The 13,091-nt window shown below is 48.2% G+C and overlaps 3 protein-coding genes across 3 annotated transcripts; 1 reads left to right on the forward strand and 2 right to left on the reverse strand.

Annotated features, from left to right (window-relative positions):
• Positions 1-664: 664 nt before the first annotated feature.
• Positions 665-964, reverse strand: AKAW2_11344A (uncharacterized protein; the record flags this gene model as incomplete). Its single annotated transcript, XM_041683818.1, has 1 exon — positions 665-964. One exon carries the CDS (start codon positions 962-964, stop codon positions 665-667), a length of 300 nt encoding a protein of 99 aa, XP_041538064.1.
• Positions 965-3,228: 2,264 nt separating this feature from the next.
• On the forward strand, positions 3,229-3,876 carry AKAW2_11345S (uncharacterized protein; the record flags this gene model as incomplete). The annotated part of the gene is made up of 1 exon (XM_041683819.1): positions 3,229-3,876. One exon carries the CDS (start codon positions 3,229-3,231, stop codon positions 3,874-3,876), a length of 648 nt encoding a protein of 215 aa, XP_041538065.1.
• Positions 3,877-8,200: 4,324 nt separating this feature from the next.
• AKAW2_11346A (uncharacterized protein) lies at positions 8,201-10,664 on the reverse strand (the record flags this gene model as incomplete). The annotated part of the gene is made up of 3 exons (XM_041683820.1): positions 8,201-10,098; positions 10,158-10,358; positions 10,466-10,664. 3 exons carry the CDS (start codon positions 10,662-10,664, stop codon positions 8,201-8,203), a joined length of 2,298 nt encoding a protein of 765 aa, XP_041538066.1.
• Positions 10,665-13,091: the final 2,427 nt, after the last annotated feature.

Raw genomic sequence — 13,091 nt, forward strand, 5'->3', positions numbered from 1 at the left:
GCTTACTGACCAAGGTGATGAAGGTGGGTGTACCCCTGACTAGCCCTATGAGGGGTAGATGACAACAGCAATGAGCTGGATGTCCTTCACACTGAAGATCTTCCTCATGGAAATGAATGATGCTATGAAGTGAGGACTACTAAATATAGCAGATGATTCGAAGAGCAAGTCATTTACCGACATCCACGTTGAAAGCGCTAAACAGAGCAGAAAAGGAGCTCGCCCTATGCAATTCTAGGGGGAGATGATCCAATTTTAGAAAAGGATGTGATAAATTGTGTGATTAAGCATGGAGTAAGAAGTTAGATAGCTGGGTAGAAGAAGAATGCATCCGACTGGATCGATGGAGGGACAATCCCTGTGTGTACGGTACAGTATCGTACGAACATACTAAGAATGACATACAAAGTAGTCATTCATGCAGCTGAACAGAAGGATAGACAGGAGATGAGGGGAGCAGGAGGTCGATGCAAGCGCTCAATCGATAGTATGATCTAAAATTAACAACCTCGAGGCGGGGGATATCCCTCAACAGGAGTAGATCGCGCTCATAGTGGGGACAAGGGATAATGAGGGTGTGTGATGGGAAGAGAGATACGCACTTAAGTTAATGACATGCAAGTATGATTCCGAACTTTGCGGGATGAGAAGGACGCTTGTTTGACTAGTGAAGAGCAACCTGATATGATTCGGTCAGCACATTGGAAGCACATTTGAATAAGCGCGGAAGGGACCACATGGGGAGATAAGAATAGAACAAGCTATAATGATGGTAGATTTCTGGTTGTGAAAAACCTGAGCTATGCACTAAGGTATTCGTGCGACGAAGCGAGGGACTAGTCGACCATAGATCAGCTGGGTATTCAGGTTTGCAGAGGGTGGCGGGGGTTGATGAGGGATGGGGATTTGCTAGCAGGTTAATACGAGCGAAGTTCGGATCAGCGCGACGCTTGAATTCTGCCATTGGATTGGCTGACCCAAATTGGCTTTGCAGTTGCGGAGGTATGGGGTTTGGTAGTCATTTGAGACTAAGTATGTGTGGTTGCAATGGACTGTTGATACTGGGTTAAGAAGGCGATCTTGGTTCATTTTCAGATCAATCCAAGGTTGATATGAGATGAAACAGAACGAAAGACATCTTATAAGCAACCTGAATACTTTCCTACAGCACTCCTAATGCTATTAAGATCCAGTAAATACTGGAGGTGTAGCCGTGAGGTTGAGATAGCGTGTAGTAGGAATCCAAAAATAACCTGAGCAGGGATCATATTCTTAGAACAGCGGTAGATCTAATCTTAGTACCCGCTCGGGGTGCCAGTTGCCAAGAATATCTTGCCCGGCGCTTAGCACTTCGCATGATTGGAGGCACCATCTTCCTGAACATGCACGAGAAGAATTTGAGCAGCCCATACGTTGACTCGGTTCCAGGAGAACAGCCATTCGAAGCATAATTGGTGCAGGGATCCAACCTTGTCATTGCGCTTAATATAGTATCACAGCAGATGGTGTGTGTTGCTGTTTTTAGATACCTACCCCCCCTCCATGTTCCAATCATGTTGTAAAGATGGCACTAAATGGTCCACCCAGGCGCCGATTGCTTGATTGTGGAGATGATATCACAGACATAGTCTTATGTTATTGTGTGGTGCATCCTCTGGATGGCAATGTGATGGTGAACCAGCAGGTTTGCTAGAAGAGCGGGGTAAATGGTGATGAACAGTTATGTTGCTCATCACCGAGGCTAGCCTTCTTCCCTGGAGATGTCACCATAACAATCGTTTAGTATTTTGCGAAGGAGACACTTGTCCATGCCTTAAAGTCAATTGAATGCACTAATAACTGTTTCGTTGTCTAAGCGCGCCAGGTAGAATGAGCCACGGAGTAAATAGGCGCTTAGCACACTACCCGGCATAGTCTCCTATGGGCGTTAATACGTAGCACAGCTCGGCCAAAACACTGCCTCGACGATATTCACTGGCCAAAACAGAGAAGATACTTGAGGATAATGCATGCGTATTCCCGCTCCTGTGTTTTGGGAAAGCGCAGCGGCAATCGACATCGTTCCCATTGGCAACAACCGGCATGGCTTATCATAATCGCTTAGGGCCAGGGTCCAGTCACCTCCGCAGAACGCCATATCCTCGACGTTGCCATGTAAGGGGCCATCTTTGAAACCGACATGGCGATTAGAAGTTTCGGTTAATGCTTTACGATTGGACCGCAACATGCTGAAGGCGTTTCTGCCGCAATTCACCCTAGATTATCTTCTGCAGACTATACCACACACGTCGTTAGTACTGCAGGAGCATGTTTCGAACCACCCCATGCTTTGCCTTCACCGTGGCAATGATCGGGTCAACACTGGTTGTAGAACCGCGCGCGTTGCTTCAACAAACCACAGACGAGATAATGCAGAGGAATTGAGGAGAAATTCGTCAAGATGCTGAAGGAAAGGGGTCGTCGACATGAAACTTGCTTCAGATGGCGCGCGACAATGCTAGATGCGCATACTCCGGTGTTTACAGACAGGAAGAAGTGTCTTCGAGATAGATATAAAAGAAGGTAATGTTCCTACTCAATATTGACTTTCTACCATCATCATCAAGAATCTTAATTGATCTTTTACTTTGTGCCCTTCTTTACTGCAAACTATCGGGGTCATCAGCGGGCCTGTGGACCTTCACTAGTTCAACGGGATCCTTCACGATTAACCAACTTTGCCACGTTGAACTTCATACAAGGCTGGAAACCCTGTCTCCAGGCTGTGCAATAATCCCTACCGCACGCTGTTCTTATTTTGCTGTCAGATACATAGTAGGTGGATCGATTGCAGGTTGCTATTTTGGACAGCTGAACGTGCTAACCAGGCCAGGTTAGGTAATACTCGGCCCTGGCGGTCATACATACGCATAACTCTGTATTAATACCGTTTGTTACGGAATTTCGGTATGTTTACGCCTGACATCTGACGGGATGTATATGGTTCTGACGCCTATCCACAGATCCTGCCATTGCCAGAAGGCCACGAAAGATAGTCCTTCGCTCATCGGTCTTGCCTAGATAAAGGGCTTGATCTCTCCCTGTGTCCAACTTTCATCTCTCAACACCATCTTCAATCAACTGCCACACACTCCACTCAAATACCTCAACTCTTCTCTTCAATCTTCTACACATCTTTACTGCTCCCCTTCTCCTTGAACACATCCCTTTCATCTTCCATACATCAGTATGGCTCCAACAAGGCCAACCCTCCATCCATTGACGACGACAGCTCCCAAGCACTTGACCTTCCCCTCTGAACTTCGTGAGCGGACGTTCACAACATGTCTCGACCTGGACAGACCTGCCAACGATGACAAGAAAGATGAGGACAATGAGGCTACCATCACTCCTCCTTCTGCCTACACAGAGTTTCTCAACACTTTCAGTCCTATCTTTTCCAGTCCCACGACGTCTCGGGCAAACTTCTACAAGTACATGGCTGATAAGCCTCGCTCGCCTCCTACTTCTGCGCCTTCCAGCACCACGTCTACCACCTTTCCCAGCAGCCGTCCTTCAAGAAGTGCTAGCAACTCATTGCACCAAGCTTCCAATGCTCTTTATACCTCAAAAGGCCCTGTCCAGCGCATGCGCCTGCCCCCACCATACGTCTACACTCCATCGTCTGAGTCTCCTCGGAGCGGACACCCTCTTCATTCGCCTTTCTCTCCCTCGGATTGGCGGACTCGTACCTTTGAGTCCCCTGTCAGCGAGGCAGGAAACTCCTTCACTGTCCGACAAGTCGTGACTACTACAATCAAGTATAAGCGGGCTCCCCAGCTGGACCCTCCGCCGCAGGGCAAGCGGAGAAGAAACCTTGACCGTCGCAACACTTAAGACGGTTGGACGATTTTCTATGATGTTGTTTCACTACTGTTACTACTGGACAGGATCCAGGAGCACCCAAAACCACTGTATCTCATAGTTTACGGATGCATTATACATGGCTGGTGATGCGTTATGCTTTGTATGGTTTCTGGTTGCGGTCTTACGGGTTATCATTGGGTTGGTTCATTCGTTATTGCCTCGGGTATGCACGCTGAGTCTGGCACTACTACTGGAAAGGCGTTACTGTTCGTTATGATTGGTGATTCTGGCATTTGTTATCTGTTTTTGGTTCCGCTTACTATGATATGATGCATTCGTTTTCTGGTCTATTACTCATCTGCTTATCCATCGTTCAAGTACCATAACATCCGCAATGACTTCTTGAAATAAATTACGATCTCTACCAAAAAATCCCCCGCTATGACCACCAACCAGTAAACCAGAAAATGTCCTAGCTAAACCAATGAAGCCAATCACCAGGCCCCGAACTCTACAGAAGGAATAATCCGCCTACGAAGCACACCAAAGTAAGTAGTCCAAACAATGAAAGATAACCCTTCTTTTCCGAATCCTCCAGGATCGCATCCTCCCACCGTGCTCCAGCCACCTGTCCAACCCACGACCCAATCAAAACGACAAACAGAACAATCGCATCCAAGCTCAACGCAATCCTACGAAATCATGTATGCGTTACATAAACCTAGAGCGCATTCCTTCCAACGCGCGAGCGAGCCGCGTGGGAAACACTCATTGGTCAGCTATTCCTCCTCCGTGCTTGCACGACTAGTTGAGGCTGTGCCGTCCGCGCGGCTACGTCCTGTTTCTTGGATGCTGATAGGGTAGTTGGGACGGTCTACGCGCTTGATGGGTATTGCTGTATACCAGGTGTCAAAATTATTTATCCTATTTACTTTTTTTTTCCTTTTCTTTTTTTCCTTTTTTTTAGTTATACCCTTTTCTCCTCCCATTTTTGGTATTAGATGACATTTCCTTCCCGTTGGCCTTGATGATAACTAAGTATTTAGGCCGTACTTACGAAGTTATCGCTTGGTTTTGGTTTTTTGTATGAGCTTTAGCCTCGCACGGGAAAGGATTACGCCTATTGATGTGGTTCTTACTGAATTAACTTTTGTTTGATTTTAGTTGTTGGGTCGTGGGAAGAGAGTGTGTGGAAAGCTTGTTTGTTTTGTTGCTGTTACTATTCACGTATATTGGTTGGGATTATGTGTATTGTATAGGATGGTGATGATGGGATAGACGGCAGGAATGAGTTGCTTGGGTGATGGCTGTCTCGTTTATAAGGCTGCGTGGGAGCTCGTTCCGCCGGTTGGACTGCGCTGATGCACAGTTCAGCGCGTAGGCGCTGGTGGGAATGGCTTTTTTGTAAGAAAGTTAGGTAGGTATTTTGGGTGACAGTGTATTTAGCTCATTGATTAGAGGACGTGTTTAAGCATATGCGGCCTTCGAAGGATGATACTGACTCGTGGTCATTGTGTAAATACCAAGCTAGATACTATTACGAGTGGTTGGTTCCGGACTAGGTGTCTTGCAGCCTTCTTGTTTGTCCTTGATGACCTATCAGACGAAGTTTTAGCGATGTTTGTGGTCCATGATCTGCTTTAGTCGCTCCTTAATGTCGATGTATGGCCATGAAGCGCTCATAGCTCGTGGCCCACGTGGAGCGCAATGTGTTGAGTGAAATCCTTCACTGAAAGCTAGCATCAGCAGCCCGCTGGTACATCGCGGCCTTAATTTCGAGGATTCTGCTAGTCGCTTTTAGCGGTAATAATGAAATAAACAGTACCTTGGTGGTTTGCGTCAGTACAGGACATGTCTGTCGGTGAGCTTCGAGTAGTTCTGCTAACATAGCATTGATTCTATGCCAAGTATACGATGATCCTCCACGGCAGATTGCTGAGAGTTGAAGCCACATCGTCCAGGAAGGAGTGTAACCTCAGTCACGCGGCTTAGATATAAGGTTAGATTATTGGAGAGTTGGAGGTCCATGATGATCTCATCGTTGGTAGTCCTATTCTCTGTTAAGAAAGGCTAGTATGTATTACCAAATGTTGTACTATTTTTGCCAACGCCACATGGTTATAGATTACTAGTGCTTGTCAGACTTGCGAGAACAGGTGCAAATGGGACGTGCGTTTGGATAGCTGGGTAGCCGTAGAGAGCTCATGGACCTAACCTTCGCTTGGGTTCCCCCAAAACACATTCCTGGCGTTGTTGGGAAAAGCGTATCTTCCTTACTTGGTCCTTAATGTGCTATGAGAGGCTGCCGCTGCAGTGGATCTATCGTACGCTCGGTTCGCGTATGATAGATTCGTCCTTCCCAAAGGTAACGTCGTGAGACGGTCCAAATTCATCTACCTATGATGGTAGTATACATTCATCCCTACCTGCTTCATAGCGACGTCGTCTTTCGAGTCCGAGTATGAAAAACAGATCCCCTTAGTATTTTTGATGCACAATGATTCATTCAAAAGCGCGAATTATAGCGGCATGTTGATAAGGGACAAAGATTGGGTTCGTTCCCTTGCATGGGCTGGCTTCGTTTCGAACTTTCCGCCATTCTCATCCATGGATGAATTAGATGGACTTTAAGGATTTATATATGAATTCTGGAATGTCTCTTCGTGTCCACCGTCCTTGCACTAGGTAACATTTGGGGTCCATGGATTGTGGTTGGAATTGGAGTTATGCCTGTGAACCTTTTTGGAGTTCGTCGATTCAGTGACTTGGGAGCAGTGGATGTGCCTCCTATTACTGGTCATAGGTACGTTAGTGGTCGGTAGACATCCTCAAACTAGGCTCACAAGTGGCAGGGTTGGCTATATGTACTTGATCTATCCAAATCTCAAGATGATGGTCGGAGACCACTTAAGCAGAGGTGGCGGATGATCAGGTGACGCCTCACTGCAGTGAATGTCTTAATAATATACATAATTCAGAATGGTGGTGGAGGCCTTATGGACAAGTGCTTGCGTTTTATTGCTAAGTGCCGTTCACTGTGTATGCCCTACTGCCCTTCCTTTTCCATTATTGAAACATTGCACCCAGTGAAAGATCCGACAATCTTGTATGAAATTCTCACGAATAACATAACAGACGATGTCTACGTATTGTCCCTAACTAGGTCGTATATTTTACGGCGGAAGTTTTCAGCAGAACGGCCAATTTCGCATTAAATGACTAGCAAACAGAGAGCCTCGTTAACAGTTAACGAAAGGATATAGTGGGAACAGCAAAGTCAGCAGCAAGAGCAATAGTAATATTGAAAAGCAAAAAGCAAAAAGCAAGAAGCAAGAAGCCAAAAGCAAGAAGCGAAAATATAATGTGCAATCGGAAGCAAAAGCAAAACAGAACGATGGTATAACGAGGGAATATATACTAGTGATCATCAATCATGAACAAATCATAAAAGCAAGCATCGAAAGAGTGTGAAGGGAAATCACGTTGGTGTAACATATGAGCAAGCGTCGATATATAAGAGTGTTGGGGCAGAGGAATGATGGCTAGTCAGATCACGAAGGAAAGGTGAAAGAAGTAGTAGCAAAGGAAAATGAAGAAGAGTAAGAAGAAGAGTAGAAGAAAGGTAGAATCGAAGGAGTAATAGGGGTCAGGGAAAGTGGATAGTTGGTAGGGTTCGAACATCAGCGGAAAGGAGAAAGGTGAAAAAGGTGAAGAATGCGAGTAATCACTGACTAGCCAGAGCCCAGAGCGAGAGGATCAATAGCGAAAATGTAGAGAAAGGACCCAAAGGGCCAGGAAAATCGAGACTTACCACACCACCTTGAATATAGAACAGAAGGGCAACGAAATTTGAATGAACAAGGGGATAGACGGGAGGAGGGTCGAGAAGAGGACGCGCAATGGAAAGCAGCAGGGAAACAGAAAGCCCAGAAAATAAGTATCAAATACCCACTGCGTAAGCCCAATGGAACTCCAAATGTCAGAAAGCTCAGGAGATCAAATAGCCACTGCTAAACACCAACCGAACTCCATAACTTCAGATAGCCACCGCGTGACAAATGTCAAAAAGCCATACCAACTCCAACAAGCAACAGCCAGCAGCCAACAGCCAACACCAACGCCAACGCCAAAGATTGAAATAGATTTAAAAAGAAACAAAAGACTGCACTCAATCGGTGCACCTGTGCGTTGACATGTCAGTGACACCTATGATCGATGCTGTCATACAGTTGCGCGTCTTGTTCCCCTTCTGTAGGTTTGTCACCTCGTCCCATCGTCCCCTTCTTCACCTTTCAACTGCTCATGGAAATAAGCATTGCAAGAATCTTCGTGCCATGTTCAATGGAAAACCCCACTAGAGCAGTAGGTATTCCCACTTCCTACTCCGCATGACCTCTCGCCAGTGGATATACTTGGACTCCTGCTGGGGCTCTTCCACTTCCTGTTGCTCCAACTCGTCGGCTTCCTGCTCTTCGAGATCCCCGGCTTCCTCGACTTCCTGCACCCGCTGCATCAGCTGCGATGGATGAGTGGTGGTATCACTGAGAGTGGGATTGGTCGGCTTCTTGGGAGGCCTGGTACCGCTTCCAGGAATACGACCAGTCTCGTCTGAAAGCCTCCAGACCTCCTTCAGGACTTGATACATCCGACCAATACTCCCAAAGTCGCCTAGGAACCGCAGTGCTGCAATTCTCTCTGCCAGGGTCTTCCGGAAGAGACTGGGAGGAGCGGAGTACAGACCAGCGATGAACAAAGGCCAGGCCAGGCAGCGATCAAAGCCACTAGGCCCGGCCGGAATAGTCTGCAGAAGATCACCCATAGCTGCAACCCAGCTCAAGACGGTCGCGTCGTAGCTGTCGAAATTGGGAAGGAGGCTGTGCAGGTAAAGGCGAACAGCGATACGGAAGATGGCTGTCACAAGCTTGGCCAACTCTTCTGACTGGATGGCCCCGCTAACATCGTAAAGTGCCCCAATTGGGGACTCGGTGGCTTCTGTCCAGTTGATCTGGTCATTCATGGCCGAGACATGCTGGAATAGTGACTGCTCATCAATGACTCCGCTGTTCCACAGGGACTCGAGACACGCAATCTCCGAAATCAGGTACATGAGGCGATCATCACAACCCATCATATGCTGCAGCCCAGAGCTTATGCCGCACGTGTGCTTTTGGCGATAAGTGTGGGAAAACTGGGGCGTTTTACCGATCATTGTAGCTCCAAGAATATCTACCCAAGCAACGAGTGTGATATTCATGGGACTGGGTGCGCAGTTGAGCTTCTTGATGAGGTTCGAGACACCCTGGAAGTGGTAGCTCCAAGGGATGTCGGACAAGTAGTCTTCCGTGGTGGCAACCGACGAGTGATAGTAGATCAGACCGAGTGTCGCATCCATTACCTGTGAGTGGCCGGTGCTGTTGTCCAACATCTCAGTGAGATAGTTGATTGCGGTGAAACGATGCTCCATAATGTCATGATCCATTTGGTCGTCGAGGCGGAGACTGTTCTTCAGGTGGATCGCAGATGCACTCAGGCAGCAGTGGAGATAGGACTTGTTCGTCTGCATCAAATCGAGGATTTCCTTGGTATGCAAAGCAGGACCGGGTCTCACTTCGAGGATGGGGAAAACGAGATGCACAACATGGTCGGCGAAGTGGTCGAGAAGTGGAAGGGCACGGTCTCCTACCGAAATCAAGCTGCGCAAGGTCTCTGATAGAGGAGGCTTCTGGGCACCTCCGAACAGTGGAGCACCACCGTCCACAGGGTTGAAGGACTGCTGCGAACTTGACTGTACGGGACTGAGACTTGGCTGACTCCACTCAGTGCTGGAGAGGAGAGGGGTTGAGGGAGGCAGATGCGAAAGACCGGAAGACGCAGACGTCGGCATAGCTGGACTCGACATCATGGACCAAGAGTGGGAATAAGCCGGGGACTGAGGGAAAGACGGAGTCGAGAGGGCCGACGTCGGAGTGGGAGGAAGTGCTGACGTGTGTGAGGAAGACCCCAGGATGGGTAATGTGAACGTGTTGACCGGAACGGACGAAGTGCCTTGAGGCAAGGTCGGGGACGAACCCAGACCCATACTCTGAAGCACGGCATCCTGCTGGGACTTCAACTGGTCATCACCGGGGCTTACAGGCGTCGGGAGAGACTGACTGACAGCTCTGGGGAGCTCTGCGAACGCGGGGCGGGGGGTGCGAGGGGGCGCATTGACAGGAGGGCGCCGGGCGAGTGCTGAAATCCGATCCCGATACTCTGTACGTGATACTAGGTTGGACACCATATTAGGCATGTGAGAGGTGCGTGGGACTTACCTTGAAGCCCACCCTCCTTCTCCATGATCTTGGTCTGCCTTATTCTCTGCTTTATCCGCTCCTTCTGCCTCTTGCGCATCTCCACCGTTGCCCACCACTGAGGAGTCCGGTATTCACACCTCAGCCCAAGCTTAGTGCATGCGGCGCAGTTTGGACGAAACTCGTCGCATTTCTTTCTCCTCACCCGACAGGTGAAGCAGCCTGGAGGCAACATGATTAGCAATCAGATCAAGAGCATAGCTGTAAGCCTGAGATAGCCCTGTATCTTTTGTGACCACTGAGTCCTGCTGTTATGGGGGAAGTTATACCTGAGCGAGACCTCTGTCTGGACTTGCCATTGGAGGATCCGCTTGGCTTGTCAGAAGCCTGGGGCGCCTCTGAACTGCCAGTGACCTCCGTATTGTCCGCCGCTGCCGGACTAGCAGTGGCTTCCGGACTGTCCCTATCCGAGATGATGGGGTCGCCCAAGACCGGCAGGCTGGAAGAAGATGCCATTGGAGCAGACATTTTCCAGAAGTTCGCAGGACGGAGGCAATGGTCGAAGTGCGGTGGAAAAGTGGGGTGCGAAACGCGATATCTGATGTAAGTTTTTTTTTTCTAAGAGGTAGTATATAAAAAGCCTGATAGCAGTGCGAAAGAAGAAGGGAAACAAGACGAAGAACAAAAGTGCGAAGTTGGATTGATGCTTTGATATCCTCTGGATGGGTCTCAACTCTTGAGTCCTTGAGAGGATGGAAGACAGAATTCGAGTGGAATCGAGCTGCTCTTTATGAAGCCATTCTGGTTAGGATAGTAGATATGATAAAGTATGCGGTTTACCTGCGCCAGCATACGCATAGTCTGATAGTTGCTATTTTTTGCCAACCTCAGCGGTTGATGGACAAGGGATATTGTTCGAAAACAGGTCTGATATGCACGCCTTGTGGGGACCGATCTCGAAGAGCAAATCATCATAGACTCGAAGATCGTGAATAGAAACGCGGCGCTGCTAAATTGGGAACTGTAGTAAAGGAAGGAATGTTGGTTGACAGAGAGCGTGGGAGGTCGAGACGCCCGCGCTGTTAGACGCGCAGCTCTGACGGCTGCAGGGAACTTCCTCGGTCTCATAGGTTCTTGTCAGGGTCTTCTTGGTTCGTCCTTAGCGCGAACGTGAGGTCGGCGCGTAGAGATGGCGCCGGGTTGGTCAAGCGAATGTTCCTGTTGGCTTTGGTCAATCAATAGTTCCAAAACACCAACACTTGCGGAGTAGATGAATAGCGTTACAGGTTATTGCTATCACACCATTGTGGTCGCAAGGACGTCTATCACAATCTAGATGGTCTGTATGCTATGGCTACAAATGACCATGGAGATGCGTGGTTTTTTTTCTTGTATGCGGGAGACATTCACATCAACAGTAAAAAGGGTGAGGTGAGAACGAGATGTTTAGCGACGCACCGCGCATGGGCGATACTGATTTCTCCCTCCAGGTAAATCGTGACCCAATAGATCTCCGTCACAGCATTTGGGAAGGATATTCAATATGTGTCATTGGCTACCCGTCCCCAACGGGCGTCAAATGAGACGTGCCAAGCTTCCAGGATTAGTTTTTGATTTGGTCAAAGCCAGTAGTTAACCCACCGGTGCAACGGGGTTGGTTCTGGGTGCCATGCAGCGGAGTAAGTGGGACTCGGCCCGTGCAAAGGTGGGGGGAAAGGAAGGAAGGAAAAAGAAAGGAATGCAAATGACGCTCGGAGCCCCGGAGGCACGACGCAACTCTCTTTTTTCGAAGAAGATCCCTTAATTAGCAACCCGTAACCGCCCGGACTTCTCCCCTACGCGCCCGGCCGTATCTTGAGCGCTTCGGTATAGGTTCGGCCAGCATTCATTGGGTGCTCCGGAGACTACAAATCCAGCGATTCGACTTCTACCATTACCCCGGTTTGTTCCTATAAATAAATTGCAAGGAGAGGTCATAATTAGCAACTGGCCCTGGAATCGCCGCCCGGCAATACATCTTATTGGCTGCCATAGCTTCAACTCTAGATAACAGGGCTGCACTAAGCTCCACCTAAATAACGCTTTATCAATCTATTTATCCGCGAATCTAACCAAATCCAGTTACTCTGTTGTTAATTTCGTAAACAGTATGCATTAGTTGCGATTATCGTTCAATGGTCGCACCCACAGACCATGCGAACAAGGGGTAAATTGACTATTATTATCACTCGGGGTCGGATAGACACTGCGAATTTCCACGTTCTCGAGCTGCGCTGATCTAAATCTATCCCCACTAATGCATATCTGAGAAATCATCGGTAGTTTCGGGCCTCATTGCTGCTTGACATGCTCCAGAAGAAAACACATGTTCTATTTTTATGTCAATCTATATTCGATCTGGTGATGCGATCTAGCTGGACCAGAATCATGATCAAAAATAGAACAAAGGGAATGTAAACACAAGACCAGCAAGGAAGAGAAAGCATTCCGAACTGCGTTTGTGTCTACTGCAAGGAGGAGAGTGTGGAAGAGTGAGGGGAAATGGGTTAGAGTAAGATAAGCCGGGTTTGCGGCGAGCAAGACCTCAACAGTCTTTGAAAGAAGCTAACATACAGTATCAGACTGACCATCCAACATGAAATCAACTACATTGTGGCTAGTAGTCGTTCGTTATAAGACCTGCAGCTCCTCCCATGGACCGGGCCGTCTCTGCTGCTGACGGTTGCCGCCTTCAAGCAAGACGGCGACAAAACATAGGCAATGGGGGCAAGGAGCACAGCGGGCAACAGTGATCACACTTGTGCATAAAGCCAGGATGAACTACCATAGTATTGGTATCCTACTAATTACCCTGAGTTATGTATGTGCCCAGAGCACTAATCAGCAGCGTAAATCATGAACTAAGCAATTACAGAAAAAAAAATCACGGGAAGAGCGGACAACTCCACAACGGGC

This window comes from Aspergillus luchuensis, chromosome 1 (genome assembly GCF_016861625.1).
Source record: "Aspergillus luchuensis IFO 4308 DNA, chromosome 1, nearly complete sequence".
Lineage (NCBI taxonomy): Eukaryota > Fungi > Ascomycota > Eurotiomycetes > Eurotiales > Aspergillaceae > Aspergillus > Aspergillus luchuensis.